The sequence below is a fragment of the Candoia aspera genome, chromosome 4 (assembly GCF_035149785.1).
Source record: "Candoia aspera isolate rCanAsp1 chromosome 4, rCanAsp1.hap2, whole genome shotgun sequence".
Taxonomy (NCBI): domain Eukaryota; kingdom Metazoa; phylum Chordata; class Lepidosauria; order Squamata; family Boidae; genus Candoia; species Candoia aspera.
Genome location: NC_086156.1, coordinates 100,833,580 through 100,861,503, shown reverse-complemented (window position 1 = coordinate 100,861,503; position 27,924 = coordinate 100,833,580). Strand labels below are relative to the sequence as shown.

The 27,924-nt window shown below is 43.9% G+C and overlaps 1 protein-coding gene across 1 annotated transcript; it reads right to left on the bottom strand.

The window, feature by feature from the left end:
* Positions 1-584: 584 nt before the first annotated feature.
* Positions 585-22,208, bottom strand: SPHK2 (sphingosine kinase 2). Its single transcript, XM_063301242.1, has 5 exons — positions 20,386-22,208; positions 8,024-8,173; positions 5,290-5,384; positions 4,433-4,548; positions 585-2,690 (listed from the first exon to the last, which is right to left on the bottom strand). Exons 1-5 carry the CDS (start codon positions 20,807-20,809, stop codon positions 1,670-1,672), a joined length of 1,806 nt encoding a protein of 601 aa, XP_063157312.1. The 5' UTR covers positions 20,810-22,208; the 3' UTR covers positions 585-1,669.
* Between the last annotated feature and the right edge of the window lie 5,716 nt (positions 22,209-27,924).

Here is a 27,924-nt window from a genome sequence, read left to right as displayed (position 1 = left end):
GAACTTGGGAAAAGTTTAACAAAGGAGATGTTAACCAACTTGGTCTCCTGGTTCAAAATTAGTTATAACAGGGAGAGGGAGAGGGAGAGGGAGAGGGAGAGGGAGAGGGAGAGAGAGAGAGAGAGAGAGAGAGAGAGAGAGAGAGAGAGAGAGAGAGAGAGAGAACATGTATTATAAGCTTTGCTTCATATACAGATGCGTACCTATTACAGTTTTTGATCACTTAATTGCTTGTTAGCCCCCACATGGTGGAGAGGGGAAAAAAAATAACTACCTTAACACAATTCTTCCCACAAGAAAAATCCAGTTACATTCATCCAGTGTATTCCTAAAATTAAGCCACATTCAATGTCATGATATAAAGGAGAGATGGTTTTCCCAGCTCCCTCTAGCATACCATAAGCTGGTTAGAAATGAATGACTGTAGGTCGCAGAAAACACGGTCCCCTTCCTTCCCTTATATGGCCTTGGTCATCCATGGAGAGGAAGAACCACTCAAACACAACTCCCTGTAAGCCAGGAGGGAAGATAAAACAATTGGCCTTAATTACGCATCTTAACAAAAGAGGGACAAAACACTCCAATAAACAGTGTTCAGCATGTAATCTGGTACATTCAATGTCCAGTTTCAGAGGCATTCACCCTGCCTGTATTTAGACTGGGGAGCCAGGGGAAACCTGTGGCCTTCAAATATTGTTCAACTCTCATTTGCCCCAGCCCATGTGACCAGCAATCAGGGATGGGTTTTGCAGTCCAGCAATATTGGAGGGACCTGTTTCCCAACTCCAGTTTATATGGACAGGTAACATATCAAGAATGCCTATCAAGACTGAAACCACGGGGGCCTGTAAATGAGTCTGCCTTGCTCAGTTCCCATCCTGTAGCTCTTAAGAAACGCAAGCAAAAGGTGGGAAAGAACTTGGAATGGGAGACCGGACTCTTGGAGAAAGGGAACAGAGGACTCCCATTTCACCTGTGGAACACACAATTTTGCTTAAGTGCAAAGTCCAGGGTTTTAAAGCAGTGTTGAAAAAACAGTAATTTCAGTCCCCAGGCTTGAAGGACAGTTGGTGTATTAGTATTCAATTCCTCCTGGACTTCTTGAGCTACACCACCATCCTCTCCCTACAGCTTTAAATAAACCAGGATTTTTAAGGGCCTGGCAATATAGGGTGGATGGATGGCTGCTCACTTTGCTCCTGTCTCCCACCCACAAGAGTGAGAAAGGCTGTTGCCAAGGTGCCTGTAAGCCCTAGAGAAAGAGCTAACTTATGGTTGGAAAAGTATGACAAGACAGAAATGCTGGGTGGAATGATGGCAAACAATCCAGTTATGAAAAATGCATGTAAGGGCACTACATTTGTGTTCCACCTCACTCACACCCACAGACTTGTAGCCAGGTGGCTTCTGATTGATGGAAAATCTTGACAAGGCCTGTCCAGGTGGTCAGTTGAAGGAAGGAAGTCATCCTTCAGATTACTGCATCTCTTGGAAAGCAATGGTTAAAATTAGATGCATTAATAGGATATAGGATGTGTGCACTCAAATGCCTAGAAGGGCAATGAGTCATTTTAAGTAGCTTGCCCTCTAGTGGCTGCAGAACAGACAGCAGGAAACACAAGTCAAATTAGAACTGTTAGTCTGTGCAAGAGAATTAACACAACACCTGTCAGAATGTGGTCAGTTTAGTCCGGTTGAACCCAGTAACTAAGTTGGCAATCCCGTGGTGGATTTGTCCCTGGATGGGTCCATATTCCACCCGTTCCCCATCAATGGTGAGGATTCCCTTGTGAGTGAGAGGCTCTATGCGGAAAGCTCGGACAGGGAGGTGCGTAAAATAAGGATTCTCCTGCTCAAAATGAGTGCCTTTCTCCATGGCTAAGAAGAGGCGAATCATGGCGGCTCGGGAGATGCCTGCCTTGACAAAGCAAAGGTGGATGAGGCCATCATTAAAGCAAGCAGTGGGCATGGTGAAGAGGTCTGCCCCTAAGTGAGTCTGGTAAATGGCCAGCACCAGCACAAAATCGTCCTCCACAGTCACCCAGGACTTGGGCACTGGCTGTTCAAGTGGGGCCAGGAAATCATCCAGAGGGCCGTGCATCTGCCGGGCAGAAGGCAACCGGTTTGGTAGAACTTCGGGCAGATCCATGTGCTGCTGGGGCCTCTTGTCTACTACCACTTCTGACAGGGTTTCAAAACTGAAGCTGGATGCCTGGAAGCTGGAGGAAGATGGTGGGGAGCTGGGTGAGGGGGTGGGCTCTTCAGCTGACTCCATCTCACGAAAGCAGAAGGCCTGGCGCTCCTCACAGAGGCCCATGTCGGAGACGGTGCGGTGCAGGGGCAGGTGTTGGAAGGGAAGGCTCCCGTTAGCTGCTACAGTGATACTGCGCAAAATGGGCCGATGAGCTGCACAGTCGGGAACAGGAAGGTAGGAAAGCCGCCCCCGGTACGTGTTGAGGGAAGCCAGGCGAACCATGGTTCCCAAGGTGAACCGGGCTGAGCCCATGTGCCGGTACTTCTCACTTTCGATGTCCACATCTGAAATGAAGCCCCAAGCCACACTCAGGAAAGAGAAGACACGGGCGCCCGATGCGGTCGTGATGGAGACCAGGTCCAGGGGAGAAACTGCCCCATGGCAGAGCAGAAGGGTGCAGTTGGTCAGCAGCTCCTGGCCCAGGATCTGCTCAAACCTGCCCAGTGGAGCAGAAAACAGAGACAGAACAATGGAAACTGCCCAGAGTCACTTGCCAAGTGGGAATCAATCAATCAATCAATCAATCAATCAATCAATCAATCAATCACTCAGTCAGCCAGTCAGCCAGTCAGCCAGTCAGTCAGTCAGTCTCCATCTCTTCTGAAGGGCAAAAAGGACAGTGTTAGTGAAAAAGCATTCAGAAACAATACATAGGAAATCTACTTTTTAGGAAATAAACTAGGGGGACAATTCTTTACAGCTGGAGGATGCTCTCTGGGTTTTTCAGTTTCCAGCTTCTGGAGGGCTGCCTGCAGACATGGCAGTGATCACTGATGGATGTCATGGGAGGACAGGACCAACATTTTCATCCTTTTGGGGTTGGGGGGAGAATTGAGTAGTTACAAGGACAACATGAAAATGTTAAGTTCTCATAGAGCAGTGTTTTTCAAGCTTGGGAACTTGAAGATGGGTGGACTTCAACTCCCAGAATTCCCCAGCCAGCATGCTGGCTAGGGAATTCTGGGAGTTGAAGTCCACCCATCTTCAAGTTCCCAAGCTTGAAAAACACTGCTATAGAGACTTAACCCACCTATTTTGTCCTTTTCTTTAAAGCCTAAAAATGTGAAAAATCACACTTTCTCATCCAAATCCCAAGTACAGAATAAAAGGGAAACTCTCTGAATCAAGCTCAGCATCTGGTTACTGCATCCACCCAGTTTTCATGGTTGTGTTTCAGAAGTGGGTTGTTACTGCCTTCATCCTGGACCCTGTTTCAATTATACAGTCTAAACTCCAGCCCTGGTATTTCTTGGCAATCTCCCCTCCAGGCAGGAGCCAGGTCAGACCCTGCTTCGCTAGGGATCTGAGTCATGGTCAGCCAGGTCTTACTTACTCTCAAGGCCCTCACAGGTTATTATGAGGGTGCAACAGGTGGGGCAGGGAAGTGCAGGGAAGATAGAAACTAGTAAATGGTTATGAAGTTCATTATCTTACACCACAAAATGGGTCAACTGATGCAAGGGCTCTCTCTGCCCTCATAACTGCAAATGCATCTTCTCAAACATGGTGTTTTTATATAATTAATTACAGGACTAGTTTTGAAGCCATGCACTCGTGTCCTGCAAGCTTCCCTTGTAAATTCCCGGAACACAGGAACTGAAAGTCATTACAGGTAGTCCTTGACTTATGACCATTCCTTTAGCGACCGTTCAAAGTTACAACGGTGCTGAAAAAAGTGACTTACGACTGGTCCTCGCACTTACAGCCATCGCAGCGTCCCTGCAATCACATGATCAAAATTCAGGCGCTTGGCAACTGGCTCACACTTACAATGGTTGCAGCATTCTGGGGTACTGCTATCGCCATTTGCAACCTTTCCAGCCAGCTTCCAACGAGCAAAGTCAATGGGAAAGCAAGATTCGCTTAAAAAAAGGTCATAAAATCAGGTGTGACTCACTTAACAACCACCTCACCTAGCAACCAAAGTTCCAGTCCCAATTGTGGTTATAAGCTGAGAACTACCTGTATTTGCTAGGGAAGAAGGAAGACTCTCTGGGCATGCTCCCTGATACCCTTGCATGGTATAATAGCTTCATGTATCCAAGAAATGAGCCTTGGAGGACAAGGATTAAATGCTGCCAACTTCTGGCTTGGGCCTTTGGGCTAAATTGCAAGGCCAGGATCATGGTGGGCAACATATACCCTGTCCCAGGATTCTAGTGAGGGTTTCCCACTTACCCAGCACTACAATTAATAGCCGCTGCCACTGCGTTCCCTGATCCGCAGGGAAGAATCCCAAGAGGCAATTTGACTGCTTCTTCCCAGTCAGGACGCTCCATCAAACCGTTAACAACCTGGAAGGAATGCAGAGAAGGGTGAATGCTTATAATCTGCAGCTCTTCAACCAACAAGATTCCAAAGACCAACTTTGTTCTCTATTGCGGATCTGGAAGAATTCGGTGCACCGTCCCCTGATCTGGTCCCCTTCCATCATATGAGAATTATAGTCCAACACAGTGTTTCTCAACCTTGGGAACTTGAAGAAGGGTGGAAGTCCACCCGTCTTCAAGTTCCCAAGGTTGAGAAACACTGGCCCAACATATCTTGAGGACACCAGGTAAGGAAAGGGTGAGCTAATGCAGCAAAGGCCTGTCTTGGGAATAAGTCACTATCTACATATGATCTGTAGCTGATTTGTCTGCACACATACTACACCAATTAAAAACAAAAGCCAGATTGTAGCCAAAAGACATAGGTAAGGAACATACAAAACCAACTCTGGGAAATTCAATTTTTCTCAATTAGCCTTTTTTTTTTTCCCACCTCCACTCTTATCTTTTGGTAGCCATCTTTAAATTTTTATCACGGGCCATGAAATGTTAGTCTGAGATGAAGACATAAGAGGGAAGAAAGGACAGTCCCTTCAGGGAAGTAAGGAGGCTTTCTTTTCTCCAAGTCCCACCAAAATAGATTTGAGAAGTTTATTTTTTTTCCAGTTTTACGGGAAGCAACAAAGACAGCTCTACAGATAACCAGAAGCGGGTCTGAGTGGGTGAGAGATCTGTGGATTGGCTTTTTTTTTTTTTGAACAATACCTCATGAAGAAGTCCATCTCCCGAAATGGCCACAATACCATCCCATTCATCTAAGGAAATGCTCTGCATCAGCTCCCGGGCGTGGTTCTGTCTCTCTGGAGAAGACAAGCACATGCATAATGTAAGCCAGCTGAGCACCAAGGCTATTCTCTGACCTGACAAACTGCTTCATGTCTGGTCTCCTGGCGACAATCGTGACTTGTCTTCTGCGACTAGAAAGTGGCTATTTATAAGCACATGGAATGAAGACGGCGTTGTATTAATTGCTGAATGAATCCACTGATGAAGTTATTGCACAGGGAGTATTGTTGCTGTGAATGAAATTCTGAGGCTATAAGCAAATAGCTATAATTTCTGCATTTCTCTGAACAATTAATTCTAATATTTCAGTGGTTATGCAAAGCTTTGGGTGAAGCACTTTGTGTTTATTACTTCACATGCAATTTCAGCAGCAGGAAGCATAATTATTCCCAATGGCGCAGAGCGCTGGGGAGGACAGAGGTGGAGGGAAAATTGTGTTTGTCTAAAAGTTTCCTAGGAGGGCTCGGCTGGATAAATATTTGGCCCTCAAACTTCACAGCTTCTCCACTCTTGTATAGGTGTTCTTATGGACACTCCTGTTCAAAATGTTGCAAGATCTTCATGTTCAGTTGGTAAAACCTAGTATATCTGGATCATTCTGGAGATCCACCCACTCCATCCATCAATATGGAGCCAATCCTGGCCTCTGGAAAACCCTGAAGCAAAGGCAAATATAGTGAATTCTGATATCTAATCCTGAATTTAAAGGTTTCACTCAGTTAACATAATTCAGTTGTTTATGGTGCTATGCTCCATAAGGTAAAGGTAAAGGTTCCCTTGACGTAAAGTCCAGTCGAATCCGACTCTAGGGGGCGGTGCTCATCTCCGTTTCTAAGCCTTGGAGCCGGCGTTGTCATAGACACTTCCGGGTCATGTGGCCAGCATGACGACTCGGAACGCCGTTACCTTCCCGCCGAAGCGGTACCTATTGATCTACTCACATTTGCATGTTTTCGAACTGCTAGGTGAGCAGGAGCTGGGACGAGCAACGGGAGCTCACCCCGCTGCGCGGTTTCGAACCGCCGACCTTCCGATCGGCAGCTCAGCGGTTTAACCCGCAGCGCCATTTTAGAGTTGTCTAAAATGCTCTTAAGTTATCTAAGAAAGGAGGTAAATTGATAGTGTCATTGTTTTCTGAAGGAACCTGAGCTCCACCAAGCAAGGCATACTGTGAAAAAAAAAAAGAGATTAGAAAAAATTATGATACTGTTTACCAGAATTTAAGTGAATCCAATGGATTTTGGTTCTTAGTTTTCTCTGTATCGTTTCTAAATATACAGGCAGCCTAGCAGACTTTTCTTGTTTTTACTCCCCATAGTATATCTGACAATGGATGGAAACAGTGTTGACCTTAGCAGCTGGATTTCTTATTTTCAAAAATGGGGCACCAAAACTTAGTGGCTTTATTTCTTTGGAGAATTCTTGGTTGCAGCCACCTCTACACACAAGATCTAACTTTTGTTTGGAGATTTATTCCACTACCTTTCCAAGATTAACCTGGTGAAAACATGGTTTGAATACTGGACATGCAAGTACCCTTCGGTTCTGATGGATTTTGAAGCATCTTGATTCCGTTTACCAGTAAAGTAAATGCACTAACCTTAATCCTCAAAACAGAATAATCGATTTTATTTCAACACACGCCGGATTTTTCACCCCTCAACGTGGGATGTTAAAAATTAACTGAGCTCACATTTTATTCTCAACAATCCACTCTAAGTTCTCCCTACTTCTAGCCTTCTCATTTCACTAGTGTAATTTAAGGATCAAGCTGGGAGCAGTTTTCTTGTTCTCACAGTTAAAAAACTGGAGGTAAGAAATCCCTACCACCTGACTTAACATCACCCAGACAAATCAGAGATCTATCAATCTATTCCACATGTGGCACAGAGTGAGGGGAGGCAAATCTGTGGCTCCAAGGATTTATGCCAACTCCTTTCTTCAGCTCCTGGAGGTCTCTGTGACTACAGTGGGCAAAAAACATTGTTTCTCACTATTTTGATATGTATAAGAAACAAAATACATAATGTCAGCCTTAAAGTAGGATTTTTTTGTTTTGTTTTGGTGCCTTTGAGTCAGTCTTGACTCCTGACGACTGCCTGGACAAGTCCCTGCAGTTTCCTTGGCAAGATTTCAGAAGTGGTTTGCTATTGCCTGCTTCCTAGAGCTGAGAGTGTGTGACTGGCCCAAGGTCACCCAACTGGTTTGGGTGGGACTAGAACTCACGGTCTCCCATTTTCTAGCCTGCTGCTTTAACCACTACACCAAACTAGCTCAAGGTAGGATTACTCTAGTTAAAAAAGAGCAAATAATATCATCATCATCATCACTCCCACCATCCTGGAAAATCACAATCAGTGTGTGCATCCCCAAATCAATGTTGAATTTTTGTCCCGCCCACTGTGACTCCAAAACATTAACTCTTTAAAAAGAATTTTATAGGTTTAGGGTTTGTTTTCTAGGCCAACTTGCCCCAAACTGCTGGCCTTCTGATGCATATGGACTGTGACTCCTAGAATTCCAACTAGCAGGGCCAACGGGATTCTGAGAGCTTCAGCCCTAGTGTATCTGGAGGGCACCAGCATGGAGAGGGCTGTCAAGGTATAAATTCATCTAGTATTCCTAAGGTTGCTTTTTTCCACTGGAGCCTTACCTGTTTGGATCAAGTTGAAGCTGATATCAGCCTCTGTAATCATGGGAAGGATGTGACTCTGACACCACTGCAACGCGTTACCTTTGCCTCCAAAAGGGTTGAGCAAGAGGAGCAGGCGACGGGAACGTGGCAGGAGATTACGGCTAATCTCTGATGGGAGGAAAAGACAAAAAGAACATTAAGCGTTGCAATTTCTAAGGACCGTGGAGCAAATTATGGATTTATCTTCAACCTAACGCAAAACTAAACTATAAAGTACAAGCCCCAGTACTGTGCTAAAGCCAGCTTCCCATATTGCACATATTATGGAAATATCAGCAAAAGTTCCTGACATTCCAATTTGGGCACAGACCAAAGGTAAATCGCATGAGTTCTTATGCAAGGGTATGTAATGGCAACACAGGAGACCATTGTATTTAGAGGAGTTTAAGTGGCATGTTTTGATTTCTCCTTTTTGTTAAGAAGTTTAGAGTTCATTCTGAGTTATGTTTCACCTGCTTGTTTTTCACTCTTGCTTGAAAAGCAGGGAGGAATCTTCACATACTTGTGGGAAGACCTCGAGATTGTTTAGAGTAGCACCGGCTTATTTGTATAGTTCCCAGGCTCTTGGTTTACGTCCCAGAGTTCTGTCAGTTCAAAGGATGAGGAGGTTAGTACAATGTCTAGTTAGTACAACCTCAGTACAATGGAAACAGGGTCATGAGGTTTTAGTGCCAGACTTTGATAAAACCTTAGGATTGCCTCTTGAGCTTGGAGCCTGGCCACAGACCTAGTGCTGGGTGCTGTGCAAAACTGGCTTGGGGTCTCTCTGCTGTCATTTACCGGGCCTCCCGACGGCTGAAGTAAGATTGGTTGTCATCTGGCTTGCTATGCCTTCTGGTGTTTCTGTTTAATCTGCCTGCCACAGTTAAAGAATAAAGCTTAAAGTCTCCTTACTTACTGGTGTGATCATTGCCTCTGGATCTAAAAGAACCAATTGTTTGGGCACCTGATCACTTGGCAAAACAGGGTGAAAAGGGCAGAGGGAACTGACTGCAATGCGAAAAGAGCAGTAAATATCTAACATTTGGACACAGCTTTAGGTGAAATCAATCCTAGATGCAGCCTGGGAATGTCTGCAAGCTAAAGTGGGCGCTTGGGAAAGAAATTTAGTCAATTATGAGGCTGAATTGATTAAAACCTGCATACAAAAAATAGTAATCTTGATGAAAAGACATTTCCTTTGTCTTTACATGAACGGATGTCTTCCTATCATATCTTCTAAATAATTTGCTTAGAACCATTGCTACCATGACGTGGTTATACTCATGCTCAATACAGCAAAATTCCCATGAATTTTGTACTTGTTCTACACAAAGAACAATGACTGAACTTCCCCCTTTCACTCTGCTTGGCTATTTCTGCTATGGAACCTACTAAATCACTCGTGATCTGAAGATTTATTATATTTTGTTATTTTTCTTGGCTTCGTATCCCCCAAACAAACCGATAATTGGAAACCAAAAATAAATTTTTAAGAACCATGGGTTTTCACATCTGCCTTGGACAACAGATTCTACAGAGGCGTCTTTTTTGTTAGATTTATACTCTGCTGCCTTTCCTCTAATAGCTCAAAGTGCCATACAGAGCATCTGTCCTCCAATTTTTCCCCACAACAGCCACCCAGGGAGATTTAGAGGCAGTGACTGGTCAGTGAACTCCCAGTGAGTTCCACAGCCACCTGAACCTGAGTTTCCGTAATTCTAGTCCAACACCTTAAACACTATACCAAGAAACTGACAATCCAGTAAGAGAACTCTGCAATTTCCTGAGAACATAGAAGGGGACACAAGGAAATATTGTTTCATATAATATATGTTACTTCTTTCCTGCTGTGGGTTTTTTTTTGGTTGAACTAGTCTTTCAGGCCTTCATGAAATTTCAAAAAACCACCAAAGCCATTGAGACACCCCCCCAAAAAAATTGAGGCAAAACATCACGAGTAACGACAGCGTCACACACACGATGGGACATCTTGCTAGAATGCAAGGAAAAGCATCACATCCCTTCAGCATTTGCACAGGTACTGCTAGCTAAATTCACACTTCAGAGAACAGAATCTGCCCTGGGGTTTCTCATGAAATGCCAGCACAGCATTAATCCTCCCGCCCCCACCCGCGGGCAAGCTTCCTGCTTGAATTCCACCCATGGGATAAAAGCAGCTTTTCCAAACCACAGGCAAGAAGGAAAGACAGATTAATGCTGAAGGATGAAGCCTGCTGTTCCAAATAACTGATTGGTCATCTCAGGATCAACAGCTAATCTGCTAATTTTAGTTCACAGATGCTCAGCTTTACTTAAACTTCACAGCATTTGAAAGCTGTCTGAATAGTATTTTCAGTACTTTGCCCTAAATAATGACCTTTGATGCAGTTAGCTTGATCTCCGAGGATGCTCCAAGGCTGGTTGTATGTACCGTACTGTATTGTATTGAATTGACGCACATGGATCCATGTATCTATGTAATCTATATCCGTATCTATTAAAAAATCAGCCTCAATCCAGTGCAAGATGAAGGCATCTGCACTGAGGGTTATGGACCATAATCTACCACATTGGTCCAGTGTGTGTTGGAGACTCTGAGGCCCACTTACCACACTTTACCAAATATTACCAATGGATTATAATTTTTAATGTGACTCTAAGAGAAAAATGATTAAATATATGGTATGCATTCATTAGCTATGATTCAATTTAAAGTCAATTTCAGGGTTTGTCCAGGACTCACTTATTTCTTTACTCTGACCCTACCTATTATTTTAGGTCTATAGTTCCCAGCACTCCATTCAAAGCTCAAATGCAGCCGTTGGCTTGCAAACAAAAATGGTTTCCTTTAACCAGAAGCCACTTTGAAAGAGGTCTACCCGACCCAGGCAAAGTACTATTAAAGTAGAATCCAGGATATTAGTTACCTAGTTGGGTCCCATCATACCTAGTTGGGTCCCATCCCTCTAGTCTTCTCATAACGCTTCCAAGGACGTTCCTGAAACTCCTTGACCCATCCATCTACCCTACTGTCATCACCTTCTACTTTCTTCAACCTTGCCCAGTATATTTTTTTTCACTCTGTCATTGACTCACATCACACCTCTCAAGTATGTAAGTTTGTGCTTGTTGATCATTTCAAAGGGTTTGTAAAATTATATTTATTTGCTCCAAATTGTAAGCTGCGCCAATCATAACAATTCTGAGAGGTTAACAACAAGCCTATACAGGGAGAAAAAAAGAGGACAATTATAAGCAATCCAAAGGGCTACATTTTGGAGGTAGTGTAGTCTTCATTCATTCCCCGAAGTTCTCCTGAAGATTCAGCTTTTACAGTTCTTCACACATATCAAGGGCTTCTGATAGCAGCCTGGACTGGAAGCAGTTAACCCCAAGAACAAGTATGTCAGAGTTTTCATTAAATTTAACCATACTTCCTGATTTAGTAGGAAAAAGATTAAGGTAACAACACAAGAATTCTGGTGAACATTTTACTGTCAAGTTATTAGGATGTAAGGGAGCAGCAGCTTGGTTTTTCTTTTTATTTGAGAAGGAGGGATCGCCTGCACCCGGAGATTACTCTTAAAATGGCTGCTAGTATTCTTATTATGTGAACTAGCGGTCACAAAGGAATTGCCAATCTTTATTTGGTCCAGGATTAATTGACTAATTCTTTTTCCTATCCTTGGCATTCTTACTGTCCCCAGATCCAGAATTTGGAGGCACCTACAGTGGTGCTTAAAAGTTTGTGAACCCTTCTGAATTGTCAATATTTGTGCATAAATATGATCTAAAATGTGATCTGTTCTCCACACAAGTCTTAAAACTAGATAAAGAGAACCAAATTAAACAAATGAGTCAAAAACATACTTGCTCATTTGTTTATTGAGGAAAATGACCCAAAGCTACATATTTGTGTGTGGCATATAGGACTGGCTAATGGTGGATTGGCTCCAGTTAATAAACAAACTATATAATCAGATCTTACAGAGATATGAAACTTCAAAAGCATACAGGTGTACAACACACTATGCAATCACCTATTGCTATCTGCCAATATTTTATATAATCATAGAATGTAAGGGTTGGAGGGGATCTTGGAGATAATATAATTATTTATTCAATTTTACCCACTGCCATCAGTTAAGACTTAGTGAGGTATAATCTGTCTAAAGTACGAATGATCAAATAAAAGATAGGTCCAAAGATAAAGTCACAAAAGAACATCAAAATATAAGTTCTAACAAGAACAGCAAGAAATAAATAACTAGATGGATATATTCAGATGCCAAAAGCCCTCCTGAACAATTCTGGTTTTAATACTTTCCTAAAATCATATAGTCCAACCCCCTGCCTAGTACAGGACTGGGCTGTCACAGAAACTGTGGCTGACTTCTGTAATGATGCCCAGAACTGGATGCAATATTCTTGATCATGCTGGCTGGGGAATTCTGGGAGTTGAAGTTCACACTTAAAGTTGCCAAGGTTGAAAAACACTATTCTGGATGGAAGCTGACCCTGAATTTATGTGTTCTATGATACTAAGTGCAACAGTCTGGCACAGTTAAACTTAATTAAAAGCCACATATCCTGTAATGCAGTGACAGAAATCAGGGCACTTGTAGAATGCCACAAAGTATGGTTTCACATCACTTCCCCAAACTCCTATCAGATGGGCCTTGTTGTTGTTTATTCGTTGAGTCTCTTCCAACTCTTCGTGACTTCATGGACCAGCCCACGCCAGAGCTTCCTGTTGGTCGTCAACACCCCCAGCTCCCCCAGGGACGAGTCCGTCACCTCTAGAATATCATCCATCCACCTTGCCCTTGGTCGGCCCCTCTTCCTTTTGCCCTCCACTCTTCCTAGCATCAGCATCTTCTCCAGGGTGTCCTGTCTTCTCATTATGTGGCCAAAGTATTTCAGCGGGCAAAAACTTTCCAAGATTATGCTGGTTTGTGGAAGCAAGACCTCCCAATATTTATTCTGGATGCATTATCCATAAGGACACAATTGGGCTAAAAGCCTTTGAGAGCCAAGCTTGGGTCTGTGCTTCAAACAGGGGGTAGGGCCAAGACAAAGAAATTGGGGCCATACAGAATAGTAAATCTGACCTAAAAGTCATACCAAAATTAAATTTAATTAGTTAGCACTGTATAATTATTTTGTTTAATATGTTTTCCCATTCCTAGAGTTAGGCAATACATTCTGTAATGGTATGGCTGTAAAAACCGTAACCATCACCCAACATGCAATTCTTAGTTTGCTTTTGCATAGATAAGATCAGAGTAAGGTGGGAGAAACCCTTTGTCCAGGCGAAATCCACCCTCTCCTCTCCATGTTGCCTCTGCTGCTGTTTCTTTAAGGCGACCGTACCCACTTCCAACCTCCCAGATACCAGGTAGTCCCCCGGTTAAGAACGAGTTCCATTCCCAAGGTCTGTCCTTAAGTCGATTTTGTATATAAGCCAGAGCAGCATTATTATATACAGTAGACTCTCAGTTAACTGGCACCCTTGGGGATTGGTAGATGCTGGATAAATGTAGTTTCTGGTTGCTTGAGAGTTACTATTAAACCCTAATACCCACTAGATGGCAACAGAGAGATACAGATTTTTTGCCGGTTGCTTGGGAGTGCCGGTTGCTTGAGTTCCGGTTAACTGAGAGTCTACTGTAATACTGTGTAAGTAGTATGGCATAATAAACTCAAACCATTGTGCACTCAACTCGAATCAACGTGTATTTAACTTGAATTCTGCCACAGTAGGCTCCGTTCTTAACTATGCATTGTCCTTAACTCGGGGCGTTCTTAACCCAGGGACTAAGCTGTATATTAGACTTCAACCCTCATCCTTTTCTGGTTCCAAGGCCAGAAAGCCAAGCAGGGAGAAACTTGCTTAAAGCAAAGCTAAATGCAGAGGTGTGATATGAGTGGAGGATATCTTCCTCCCACTTCTTGGCACGCTCGGTTGGATGAAGAGGGAAACTCATGCACAGACAAGGTCCCTAGGTTGAAAAGTGAATGGGGCCAGGTCACCATACAGTACAGGAGGTTGCCTGTTTAATTTGCCTCTTACAACTGTGGGAAAGAGCCACAACCCGGAGAGCAGTTCTCTGCATGGGAAGCCTGGAGACTATGCAAATAAGAGTCTGGCTCCAATCTCAAAGGCTCCTGTTGAGATTCTCAGCATTAAACTGCAATACCAGCAGTTCTGTCCAAGACACAGTTGAGGACAGACAAAACTTAACACTCCAGGGACTGGGGTTGTATGGAGGAAAGTCACACTTAGCCTACGTCATGCCCCAATGCACATGCACCTTTTCATGTTTCCAAGGCCACTGTTTACTCCTTTGTGCAGCAGTTGGGGAGCAAAGCACAACAGTTAGGAAGAACAAACTGTCCATGTGTTTGCTTATTATTGTTATTTATACTCCTGTCCCCCTCTTTCAAGACCCCAACTTTCTGCAGTAGATGGCAATGGCAATACATGAACAGAAATCACAATCGAAGTAGCAAATGACATCCATTAGCCTCCCTCCCTGCCTCCCTCCCAGAGGGAAGCCAACAGAAGTCAGTTCTATGGAGCAGGAGGGACAGTCCAGTTGCAAAAAGGGGTCAACAATCTCCCTCTCTTGGGACCATCCCTGGCAAAGGACTCTGGGCATTGCCTTGAAGGAGATGGGGAGACCTGAGGGATCACAAACAAGGAACAGTGTACTCCTAACTACATTTGCAGCTTCCTTGAGCAATACACCTCATGGTATTATTTAATTCAAGATGTATCTTACATATTTGTAGTGCCTTTAAAGGCTGTACAGCTTCACAAGGTGGTTGACACAACATTACTAGAATTAAGTCATGGGACAATATCATGAAATACAAAGTCCATAGAAAAGCACTGAAGACAACTTAACTGAAACTTCCAGATGATGTTCCCCAGCTGGTTCATGCAGATGTTCAAAAGCAGAGGAGCTATGGGGACCCCAAAGTCAAGGAGCATGAAAAGTCACAAGGGTTCAAACACTTTTTTCTCAGTCATTGCTATCTCATCTTCTGGATACTTGGAGGAAATTTCATCAGAGGTGTTGTGTGTGGAGGTGGGGGGATGCTCCAGAAAGCCCAATTCTGACTGAATATGCTTTATCACAAGACACCAAAATGTTTATATCTCGGGGGAGGGGAGGGGGCAGAAATACCTGGATCAAATCAGCGTAAAATCCCACAGTAGGAACAAGGATGAGAGGATTCACACACCCAAGAACTAATCAGAAGGACAGACCAAGTGGCTGTCTCCTGCATGAATTTTACTTGTTCCTTGGACCATCCCTTATCACTGTACCTTCTAACTTGCTGAACAGGGAACCTGGATGACTAACAGACCTGCAGAACATATAAGATGAACTCACAAATCATACTAAATACTAAGCCATAATACAGAGTGATGTGTGAACCAACATCCACTGTGACATATAGCTCTATTTACAGCTTACCATTAAACGATCAGTGGTATAATGCCAGGACAGACAGCTTCCCAGGCCCCATTTTACAACCTACACAGCACTCCCAAAGAATGCCATCAAAACTCAGTGGCAGAACCACAAATTTTCATGCAATGCAACTTTATGTTGCTCCCCCTTCCACAATGTCAAAGAGATGGATTAAAACTTCAAGGTGCTTAATTACAGCTTTATACACTCCTCACTGGGCCAGTAATTTTTTTTTTAATGAAATGCAGCTCCCAGTCAGAAAAACTTGTCTCCCTGCTTAGCATGAAGCACAAAACCAAACAGCACTTCCATGTCCGATTCCTTTCTCCAGATGCTTGCTCCATATAAATTGGCAGCAGCAATGGCATCGCCGTCTCTTGCCTAGGCTGAGAGACCAATGGGTCTGGATGAAGTTGCAGCCCAAAAGCCCCTGCCTTGGAACCCACCAGGAACTCTCCTCTCCCAGGTCACAACATACAGGTAGTCCTCACTTAATGACCATTCATTTAGTGACAGTTCAGACTTAAGATGGTGCTAAAAAGATGACTTACAACCAGTGTTCACACTTACAACTGTTGCAGTGTCTCTGTGGTCACATGATCATGATTTGGGCGCTTGGCAACTGGTTTGCATTTATGACTGTTGCAGAATCCTGTGATCATATGACCTCCCACCTGGCTTTTTGACCTCCCACCTGGCTTCCGGCAAGCAAAATCAACGGGGAACCATGTGGTTTGCTTAATGATCACAGTGATTCACTTAATGACCACAAAAAGGGTCGTAAAATCGGGTTGGATTCACATAATGACCACGTTGCTTAGCAACTGAAATTCCAGTCTCAATTGTGGTTGTTAAGCGAGGACTACCTGTACAAAGCAAGGGCAAAGAGTTTTACTGATCAGTATGCAGGGGTGTAGTGATTCTTCCAAAGAAAACACAATGCATGCAACCCTTTCAAAAGTTGGCAGCAACTAGTAACTCTTAAAAGTGACAGAAATGGAAACTCTCCTGGAGACTGGAGAGGATAATTCAATCAATAACGCATAGAATTCAGTGCAATTAATTTGATCGCCCTAAAAGTAATAATTATTGAACTATTCCCATGTATGATATAGAGACTGTTAAATTATATATGATCCCCATAGGCAATGAGATTAAATACAGTTGAATTTAAATGCTATTTCATTTATATGCTGGCATTGCCCACATCCTTTCTCCTGGCCTCCGCTATTTCTCTGCATGCCACACAAAGATCAAGAATGGTCCTTGTGTTGTGTGTTTGGAGACTAGACTCTTCAGGTACAAAATGCCCTTCTTTCAAAATTCTTTCCACCAAAATTCTCCTTTCTAAGTACAGGTAGTCTTCATTTAATGGTCACTCATTCAGAGACCATTCGAAGTTATGATAACGCTGAATGAGCGGTACTTACGAACAGTCCTCAAAGTTCCAGCCATCCCAGCGTCCCTGCGATCACATGAGTGTGATCTGAGCACTAGGTAACCGGCTCACACTTACAACAGTTGCAGCATCCCGCGGTCACGCGATCGCCGTTTGCGACCTTCCCTGCCAGCTTCCCACAAGCAAAGTCAATGGGGAAGCCGGCAGGGAAAGTTGCAAATCACTCTGGTAAGTCGCTTGCCCTTTCCCCCACCTGGCAGCAGCCCCTCCTGGCCCTGCTGTGCCTCGCTGGCCACCCACACGCCCTCCCCTGCCCAGCAGCAGTAACTTACCTGCCTGCCAGCCTGCCTGCAAGCCACCTGGGACTTGCGTAATGATCTGTGATCCTTGCTGAACAACAGCAACAGGGAGTGCCAGGATTGCTATGGCTAAGCGATGTGGTCACGTGACATTGTGTTTTATGACTACATCGTTTAGCAATAGAAATTCTGGTCCCAATTACCATCGTTAACCAAGGACTACCCACAGTATGAGATCAAAGACAATAACCCTGTGCTCTAATCATTTGGGTACCAGTCTCCAGTATTGGGTTTAGATACTAGTTGTGGTGTTCTGCAACTGAGTGTTGAGGACTTACACCATACCTTAATCAGGGTAGAAAAGGTTCTCCACCCTGAGTCCAAAACCCCAACTACAAAAAGGTTTTCACCCCAAGTCCAACACCCAGAGACTGTACACCAGCTGGAAAGAGGGCACGCAGGGCCTGATGAGTGTCAAAGCCACTGCCCTGGATGAAACCCAGGGCATCAGTAAGATGGCACACAAAGGATGAGCTGCTGAGAGAATGCCTGAAGCAGCAGCAGACATGGGAGGAAGTTCGAGCAGGGGAAGTGCCATGGCAAGACAAGACCCTGCATGGGATATACCATCAACAGATAGCCGAGGTGGCTGACACTGGGAAATCCTACCAGTGGCTGGAAAAGGCTGGACTAAAAGACAGCACTGAGGCACTGATCATAGTAGCACAAGAACAGGCACTGAGCACCAGATCCATAGAAGCAGGGGTCCACCACACTAGGCAGGGCCCGAGGTGCAGACTGTGCAAAGAAGCCTCAGAGATAATCCAACGCTTAGTGGCAGGGTGTAAGGTGCAGGCAGGAACAGCATACGGTACACTGAACGCCACAACCAAGTAGCTGGCATTGTGTACAGGAACATCTGCACAGTGTATGGGCTAGACCCTCCCAAGTCCAGATGGACAGGCAGGTACTGGCCAATCAACCAGACATTGTGGTAGTAGACAAGGACCAGAAGACAGCGGTGGTGAAAGATATAGCAATGCCAAGTGACAGCAACATCAGGAAGAAGGAGTATGAGAAGCTGGAGAAGTATCAGGGCATGGAGGAGGAACTAGAGCGGATGTGGAAAGTGAAGGCCAAAGTGGTCCCAGTGGTGGTAGGGGCACTTGGGGCTGTGACTCCCAAGATGGGAGAGTGGCTCCAACAGATCCCAGGAGCAACATCAGAGCTCTCTGTCCAGAAGATGCAGCGCTAGGAACAGCTAAGAGACTGCGCAGAACCCTCAAACTCCCAGGCCTCTGGTAGAGGACCTGAGGTTGAGGAAGACACATTCCACTTGTAAAAGTGAGAGGGGATTATTTAATGGAGAGATCAGGGTAGAAAAGGTTCTCATATGACATCTCTCCCAGATTCTGGATCTTCACTGGTAGAATGTTACGCACAATATTCTGCCAGCATAACAGAGTTTCCATCATCATAATGTCAGTATAAGGCTGAGCTACTTGGCTCTTTGTAAGCACAGGTAGTCCTCGCTTAACAACCATTTGTTTAGTGACAGTTCAGACTTACAACAGTGCTGAAAAAACCGACTTATGACCAGTCGTCACACTTATGAGCGTTGCAGCGTCTCCGTGATCACATGATCGCGATTTGGGCACTTGGCAAACGGTTCGCATTTATGACCGTCGCAGCATCGTGTGGTCACGTGATCACCATTTTTTACCTCCCCGACTGAATTCCCCCGGCCAGCACACTTGAGTTGAAGTCCACACGTCTTAAAGTTGCCAAGGTTGAGAAACACTGTTCTAATCTCTAACTAGAGCCTGTTGTAGAGAGTTCACAATAGACTTTTTTAACAGTGCCTGATTATAGCTCTAACTAAAACTAGTGGGTGGCTTTTTTCCCCCTTAATAAGAACAGTCAGATATAGCATTCTGTTCTCATTTTGCATCTGACATTGCACAGGCTGTAAGAAAGCTGTTCTTACATAAATGAATCTTTTCCTTTTGATTTGCGTTTACATGAATTGCAAGTTGAGTTAAAAGCATTTGAGGGTGTGACCTGTAGCCACTGCAACATTTGACTCCATGCTCCACAGTACATTTATGCTCACATTTTAAGCCAAAACTTCATTTAGTTGGGTGAAACATGCCTGTACAATTTTTACGCTATTAAAGGAAAAACAGAGAGGAATATTTTCCCTCACTTCTATCAGTCCATAACAAAAGACAACTTTCAGTGGCATTAGCAGACAGCAGTAAGAAAGAATGGAGGAAGGTAAAAAAATCCAATTTCACAGAGAAACATGAAAACTCCAGCTTTCAAAACTGCTCAGGAGGAAGAAAGGTCCAATACAACAGCATCTGGTGGGGCTCAGCTTCCTTACCTTTGCATTACGATGGGAGTTGCCTTCCATTATGTAAAGGCAGGTCAATACAGAAACCATCTATTCAAAGATTCTGTACTTAATAAACAGCCAGAACTTTGTCTCCCTCTCAATTACCCAACACTTCAAAAGTAACACCTCCCTGGAGTGCAACTTTGCATCTCCAGGGCAACCCAACACCAGGGATTTGCAAGTCAGGGAATTAATCTACTCAGTAATCTCAGCAATTTGAAAGTAAGATTATAATAAGATTACTATAATCTTTCATCAAGCAAGATACAGAGATGGATAATTTAGAAAGGAATTTAAGGAAAAGTTTAGCAAAATGTGCTGTTCTAAGAACGACAGCAGAGACGGGAGATTTGCATTCTCTAAGTCATGAGAGCTTGCATTAATAAGATTTTGACTTCTTAAAGTAAAGGTGGATACATCAGCTTGGAGGCATACTAGAGAGTGTTTGGTTTTTCAGGCACCTCATAAAACTATGTGGCAGGCTTGTGCAATGATACAGTATGCTCTCCTGCATTTAAAACAAAACACCTTTCCTTATCATTCAGAAAACCAGCCTATCAGGATAAGGACTTGACAGGAACTCTGTCCCAATGTGCTAGTTTCAGGGGTTTTTTTACTGGCTGATAAAACACCCATGCGCACATACTACTTGCAGTCCACAGCAATACAGTTTAAGGAATGCCACTGCTTAGAAGCAGATAGCCCTTGTCATGTCTCCAGGGGAGAAGCAAGACTCCCAAATACAAGGGACCCTTTACCTGTTTCACTTGAAATTGGAATCCCCAGCACTAGGCACTTGATGGCGGCTGCCCATTTTTCTGCCACAGCCTGATTGTCCTTGTAGCGCTCTGCATCGTCCACCTGAAAGGTCCTTGCGATCCGCTGCCGGGCCCGTCCTGAACCCACTGCTACCTTTTTTTTCTTCACTGGATAAGCGTAGATGCAGAAGAATGCTGACTGGTTTGCTACTGTATGACTGCGCAGCGTGTGGCAACCCACCACGTCTATCAGCCGCATCACAGTCCGTTGATCACTGTCTGGCTTGGGTACAAGGCGCTGGATATGCAGTTCGGTCCGTGTGAGGCTAAGGGCATAGCGGATCCCCTTAGGGGGATAGGCTCCAAACTCCCCATGGAGAATGGCCTCAGAACCTTCCTGACATGGCTTCAGAACCAAGTTCATCTTGTCACAGAACCCCAGCTTTGCAGTTGTGCTTTGTATCTGTCAAACAGCTGGTTCCAACCCACCACTACTTAACCCCACCCTTTTAATCACTCCTCCCAGAACCTCAGATCTGAAAAGCAGGATTTAAAACCTTTCCAGTAGCACAGATTTTCCTTAACTCAACTGAGTGACCAGCGCACCTCACTTTTATCAAGAAACCTGCTTCATCACTAGAACTTCTTAAGCATTTTCCAGAGTTTATTGCTTTTTTATTGAGAAAGAACCTTCATGTCAAGGAAACTAAACAGGCTTCAAGAGGAAAAATACAGGCATTCACACATCTCCCCTACTTCTTCAGGAAAAAAAAAAGTCCCTGATGTGGTCCCATCCAAATTCCAGAGGAATGAATACAAACCTGTCTGACTTATTACAGGTTTAGTACAACACTAGGGTCAATAAGTTTAAAGAGAGACTTTTCTTAGCAGAGCAGGTGCTTCTTCAGATACATATGTAGAAAATCTTGTTTTCAGCATGATGACCTTACCTTCGGATAAGGAGTTTAAATATTTATCTAGGAAGCTTTCCAGTCTGTAAGAATCTGATCAAACCAGCTGACTGCTTAAAAACATATTGTTTTTAGTAATCCCTTTCCATTCTCTTTAAGATTTTTTTTAGAAGTCTGCTTTCCCAAAACGTGAAGGGAGGGAGAAGGAAAGAACCTCAGCTAAAAATTAAAGAATGGATGTTAAAAATATTGATCTATTTGGGAGCACTCTGGAATGAAAGAGAAGGAAAAATACAAAAAAGGGGAAAGTCTGTTTGGAAAGAGAATGCAGGGTACACACATCCTACCCTTCAATTAGCAGCAAGTGGAAATAAAGTGCTTTTATTATGGCGCACCATTTGCCAAACTAGCCCAACTGTTTTCACTCCCGAGGCTTAATAAAAATTGGTTTCTCACAAATTTTACAATAGGTTCTAGAGTCATCATACAGGGGAGGCAGGGAAACCACTTTACAAAGCTATCTACTAAAAAAAAGGGTGGAGGAGGGCAACATAGAGTTGATCATTGTTATACAACACACACACACAAATTTATCCTGGGAGGGGGCAGAAGTTTCAGACACCCCTCCCAGAAGAAGGACCCTATTCCCTTCTCACCGGGCACCTTTTCTCAAATAGCCAGATGACCTTATGAAGGACCGGCAAGCCCGCTTGGGGAGAAGAGGGGGGAAAGGAGGAGCAGCTCCCGAGCACTTCTCACGTCTCCCCACCCTTGACAGCCTCCAGTCTTCAGGACCTCTCCCACACTTCTCTCCACGCCAGCCCGCTTCCTGCTCAGCCCCGGCTGCGCTGCCTCGTTCCCAAGCCTAGTTCTCGCATCTCCGCTGAACTGCTAAGCTCCACACTCCCTCGCGTGCTAAACCGGGAAGTGCTCTTTCCTACCTGGGGAAGGATGTGCGGGACAGCAATGGGGCGGGGAATGTTTTCTTCTGCCCTATCAGAGATCAGCAAACTGTGCCAGCCCCGCCCCTCGGCGACACCCTCCTCGGGCATTGGTGGGAGGTTTTGCCATCTTTGACGACGGCGCGGGTATAAAGCAGCCATCTTAATTTCGGGATGGGGTCAACTAAGCGGCTTAAGTTACGAAAGAATATTGGGTTAGTGAAGGTTCTAATGGAAGATGGTTGTTTCTTTCAGTGATGATAGGTTTTGCTGGGGGAAGAGGGACAGTGTGAGCTGTGGGCAACGTCAAGGGAGAGAGGGGTTTCCTGCTCCCTCCAGGACGGCCATCTTTAATAAGTGAAAAGAACGCAGAATCTGTCCCGAGAAGAGGGATGCGGTGGCGGCCATTTTGGATCAGGGCAGTTTTAGCCTTAGCAGCACATTCGATAGAACGTCAGGCGCCATTGGAAGTTAGGGAAACCTTACCGTGCGTCGCGTATCGTAATCCATTTTGGATGTGGGCAAAACGTGGTACCTTCACCTCCCACCTTTCTTTTGGGAACGCAGGCCTTGATTGGCTGCTTTTCAGCTTGGACACTAGAGAGAGCCCCTTATAGGCAGCTTTGGGAAGGTTTTCACTCCGAAACTGGCATATAATTAATTATAATAAATATACAATGTACACTCTCCAAATCATACCTTATTTTCTATTTGTTTATAGGTTACGCTCTCTTTCAACAGAAGCTGGAAAGGTGTGCAATAAACTTATTTATATACATATACCCTATACAGGTAGTTCTTTTTTAGCCACCACAATTGGGACTGGCAACTTGGTCATTAATCAAAGTGGTCACTGAGTGAAACTGACTGTGCTTATGATCTTACTTCAGCTTTCCTTTGCTTTACAGACCTGCAAAAGTGTAAATGTGAGGACTGGTTGCAAAGTTACTTTTTCATCACCATTGTAACTGCAAATGGTTGCTGAATGATGACTACCTGGATACATACAAAAGCATTAAAACCAAAAATAGATCTGCTGAAAGCAATTTAAAAGACTTCGTAGCTTTTCCAGAAACACTGAGCCATTCACCACTCCAAACAAAAATATAATCCACACTTCAGGAGCAATATCAAAGTTTTCTTTTATACTTCATTAACAGGCCTCTATGATTAAAAGGGCACTTTGATAGATACTTCTTGTGTATTACTTAATGCATTAACACTCATAAAATGGCAATTTTTTTGCATGCTCCTAAAACTATGTGCCTTCAGCAAAGGATCGTTACCTTGTCGTGGTGCTGGAGCTTGAGCACCTCAATGATGCCATGAGCTAAACCGTGAAGGGCCACCCAAGACGGGAAGGTCATGACAGAGAGGTCAGACTAAATGCGATCCCTGGGGAAGGTAATGGCAACCCACCCCAGTATTCTTGCCATGAAAACTAAATGGATCAGTACAACCAGAGATATGTCGGTATACCATTGGAAGATGAGACCCCCAGGTCGGAAGATGGTCAAAATGCTACTGGGGAGGAACAGAGGATGAGTTCAACTAGCCCCAGACGTGATCATGCAGCTAGCTCAAAGCCGAAAGGACGGTTAGCGGCCGACGGTGCTGGTGGCGAACGGCGAATCCGATGTTCTAAGGATCAACACGCCATTGGAACCTGGAATGTAAGATCTATGAGCCAGGGCAAATTGGATGTGGTTATTGGTGAGATGTCAAGATTAAAGATAGACATTTTGGGCATCAGTGAACTGAAATGGACTGGAATGGGCCACTTCACATCAAATGACCACCAGATCTACTACTGTGGACAAGAGGACCACAGAAGAAATGGAGTAGCCTTCATAACTAATAGTCAAGTGGCTAAAGCAGTGCTTGGATACAATCCAAAAAATGATAGAATGATCTCAATTCGAATTCAGGGCAAGCCATCTAACATCACAGTGATCCAAATATACGCCCCAACCACAGATGCTGAAGAAGCTGAAGTAGAGCAGTTCTATGAGGATCTGCAGCACCTACTGGACAACACGCCTAAAAGAGATGTTATTTTCATCACGGGAGACTGGAATGCTAAGGTGGGCAGTCAGATGACACCTGGAATTACAGGTAAACATGGCCTGGGAGAACAAAACGAAGCAGGACATAGGCTGATAGAATTTTGCCAAGACAACTCACTCTGCATAACGAACACTCTCTTCCAACAACCTAAGAGACGGCTTTATACATGGACTTCACCAGATGGACAACACCGAAATCAGATTGACTACATCCTTTGCAGCCAAAGGTGGCGGTCATCTATACAGTCAGTAAAAACAAGACCTTGAGCTGACTGTAGTTCAGATCACGAACGTCTTCTTGCACAATTTAGGATCAGACTAAAGAGATTAGGGAAGACCCACAGATCAGCTAGATATGAGCTCACTAATATCCCTCAGGAATATGCAGTGGAAGTAAAGAATCGATTTAAGGGACTGGACTTAGTAGATAGGGTCCCGGAAGAACTCTGGACAGAAGTTCGCAACATTGTTCAGGAGGCGGCAACAAAATACATCCCAAAGAAAGAGAAAACCAAGAAGGCAAAGTGGCTGTCTGCTGAGACAGTAGAAGTAGCCCAAGAAAGAAGGAAAGCAAAAGGCAACAGTGATAGGGGGAGATATGCCCAATTAAATGCAAAATTCCAGAGGTTAGCCAGAAGAGATAAGGACTTATTTTTAAACAAGCAATGCGCGGAAGTGGAAGAAGACAATAGAATAGGAAGGACAAGAGACCTCTTCCAGAAAATTAGAAACATCAGAGGTAAATTCCAGGCAAAAATGGGTATGATCAAAAACAAAGATGGCAAGGACCTAACAGAAGAAGAAGAGATCAAGAAAAGGTGGCAAGAATATACGGAAGATCTGTATAGGAAGGATAACAATATTGGGGATAGCTCTGATGGTGTGGTCAGTGAGCTAGAGCCAGACATCCTGAAGTGTGAGGTTGAATGGGCCTTAAGAAGCATTGCTAATAACAAGGCAGCAGGAGACGACGGCATCCCAGCTGAACTGTTCAAAATCTTGTGAGATGATGCTGTCAAGGTAATGCATGCTATATGCCAGCAAATTTGGAAAACACAGGAATGGCCATCAGATTGGAAAAAATCAACTTACATCCCCATACCAAAAAAGGGAAACACTAAAGAATGTTCAAACTATCGAACAGTGGCACTCATTTCACATGCCAGTAAGGTAATGCTCAAGGTCCTGCAAGGTAGACTTCAGCAATTCATGGAGTGAGAATTGCCAGATGTACAAGCTGGGTTTAGAAAAGGCAGAGGAACTAGGGACCAAATTGCCAATATCCGCTGGATAATGGAAAAAGCCAGGGAGTTTCAGAAAAACATCTATTTCTGTTTTATTGACTATTCTAAAGCCTTTGACTGTGTGGACCATAACAAATTGTGGCAAGTTCTTAGCGGTATGGGGATACCAAGTCATCTTGTCTGCCTCCTGAAGAATCTGTATAACGGCCAAGTAGCAACAGTAAGAACAGACCACGGAACAACGGACTGGTTTAAGATTGGGAAAGGAGTATGGCAGGGCTGTATACTCTCACCCTACCTATTCAACTTGTACGCAGAACACATCATGCGACATGCTGGGCTTGAGGAATCCAAGGCTGGAGTTAAAATCGCTGGAAGAAACATTAACAATCTCAGATATGCAGATGATACCACTTTGATGGCTGAAAGCGAAGAGGAACTGAGGAGCCATATGATGAAGGTGAAAGAAGAAAGTGCAAAAGCTGACTTGAAACTAAACCTCCAAAAAACCAAGATTATGGCAACCAGCTTGATTGATAACTGGCAAATAGAGGGAGAAAATGTAGAAGCAGTGAAAGACTTTGTATTTCTAGGTGATTACTGCAGATGCTGACTGCAGTCAGGAAATCAGAAGACGCTTAATCCTTGGGAGAAGAGCAATGACAAATCTCGATAAAATAGTTAAGAGCAGAGACATCATACTGACAACAAAGGTCTGCATTGTTAAAGCAATGGTGTTCCCCGTAGTAACATATGGCTGCGAGAGCTGGACCATAAGGAAGGCTGAGAGAAGGAAGATCGATGCTTTGGAACTGTGGTGTTGGAGGAAAATTCTGAGAGTGCCTTGGACTGCCAGAAGATCAAACCAGTCCATCCTCCAGGAAATAAAGCCAGACTGCTCACTTGAGGGAATGATATTAAAGGCAAAACTGAAATACTTTGGCCACACAATGAGAAGACAGGACACCCTGGAGAAGATGCTGATGCTAGGAAGAGTGGAGGGCAAAAGGAAGAGGGGCCGACCAAGGGCAAGGTGGATGGATGATATTCTAGAGGTGACGAACTCGTCCCTGGGGGAGCTGGGGGTATTGACGACCGACAGGAAGCTCTGGCGTGGGCTGGTCCATGAAGTCACGAAGAGTCAGAAGCGACTGAATGAATAAACAACAACAAAAACTATGTGCAGTACAAAATAAAACTACCTCAATGATATTGATACATTACGTCACTACTAAAACATCCAAAAATTGTACAATAATTATAGTGTAAGATCACAACTAAAATATATACCCTTAGTAATCTGGAGGGCCCATAACAATTATAACTATCATTAAAACCTATTACCTAATGCTGTGTTTCTCAACCTCAGCAGCTTTAAGAAGTGTGGACTTCAACTCCCAGAATTCCCCAGCCAGCCATGGAATTCTGGGAGTTGAAGTCCACACATCTTAAAGTTGCTGCGGTTGAGAAACACTGACCTAATGTATCAGCATAAAAGTATGTAGCATTTGGTAACCTGGCACCACCCTGAGGTGCTACATGAAATCTGAATTCAGTCAAGTTATGTTAGGTAGTAAATAAATCTTTTATTCACAGAAATCAGCCATGCATGAACACAGCAACTAGTGCACATAAAACAACATTAAGCACCTACAGAAAGGTATGTTGTCAATATATACAACAGAAATTAGGCTTAATAAGGTCAGCTGTTGAACAGGCATCTGCTGACTAACCTCACTTCTTAAAGGCATAATACCCATATACCACCTCTAATACTTAAGTATCGATTAAACCAAATGCTGACAGAAAGGTTGTGGGTATCATGGGCCCTGTTGTAAAGAACCAATGTTGAAAGAAGGGCAAATGGTTGTGTCTAATGAGCATGCTTCTGCCCACTTTCTTATATGGAAGTGACAGGTGGATATATCAGTAGAATTATAAAAGTAAGTTGAATGCAAGGTGAATGCGGTCCATGAGAAGAGTATGTGACAAGAAGAGATGGGAGCCAGAATGAGTGAATGCTGAATGAATGTGGACTAAATAGAAAAGCAGAACCCTGCTGGTTTGGTGGTGATAAAAAGAGCAGGAATGAGGATCAAATTGGAAAAATACATTTTTGAAGGAGAAGAAAGAGAAGACCAAGGCCATCGTGGTGGAATTGAAATTTATTCTGAAAAATGCAGGAGTCTGATAACATCTTTTTAGACTGACAAAATTTATCTGACAAAGCATTCTGATTTTTGGCTACAGTAGACTAACACAGGTGCCCTATTATGAAAATACAGAAGACAGAAATAACTTGATTTAACTATTTCTCTTTCCTTTTCTTACTACATGCCTTAATTGGGGGGGAGGTGTTGTTTACTACATCTGATCT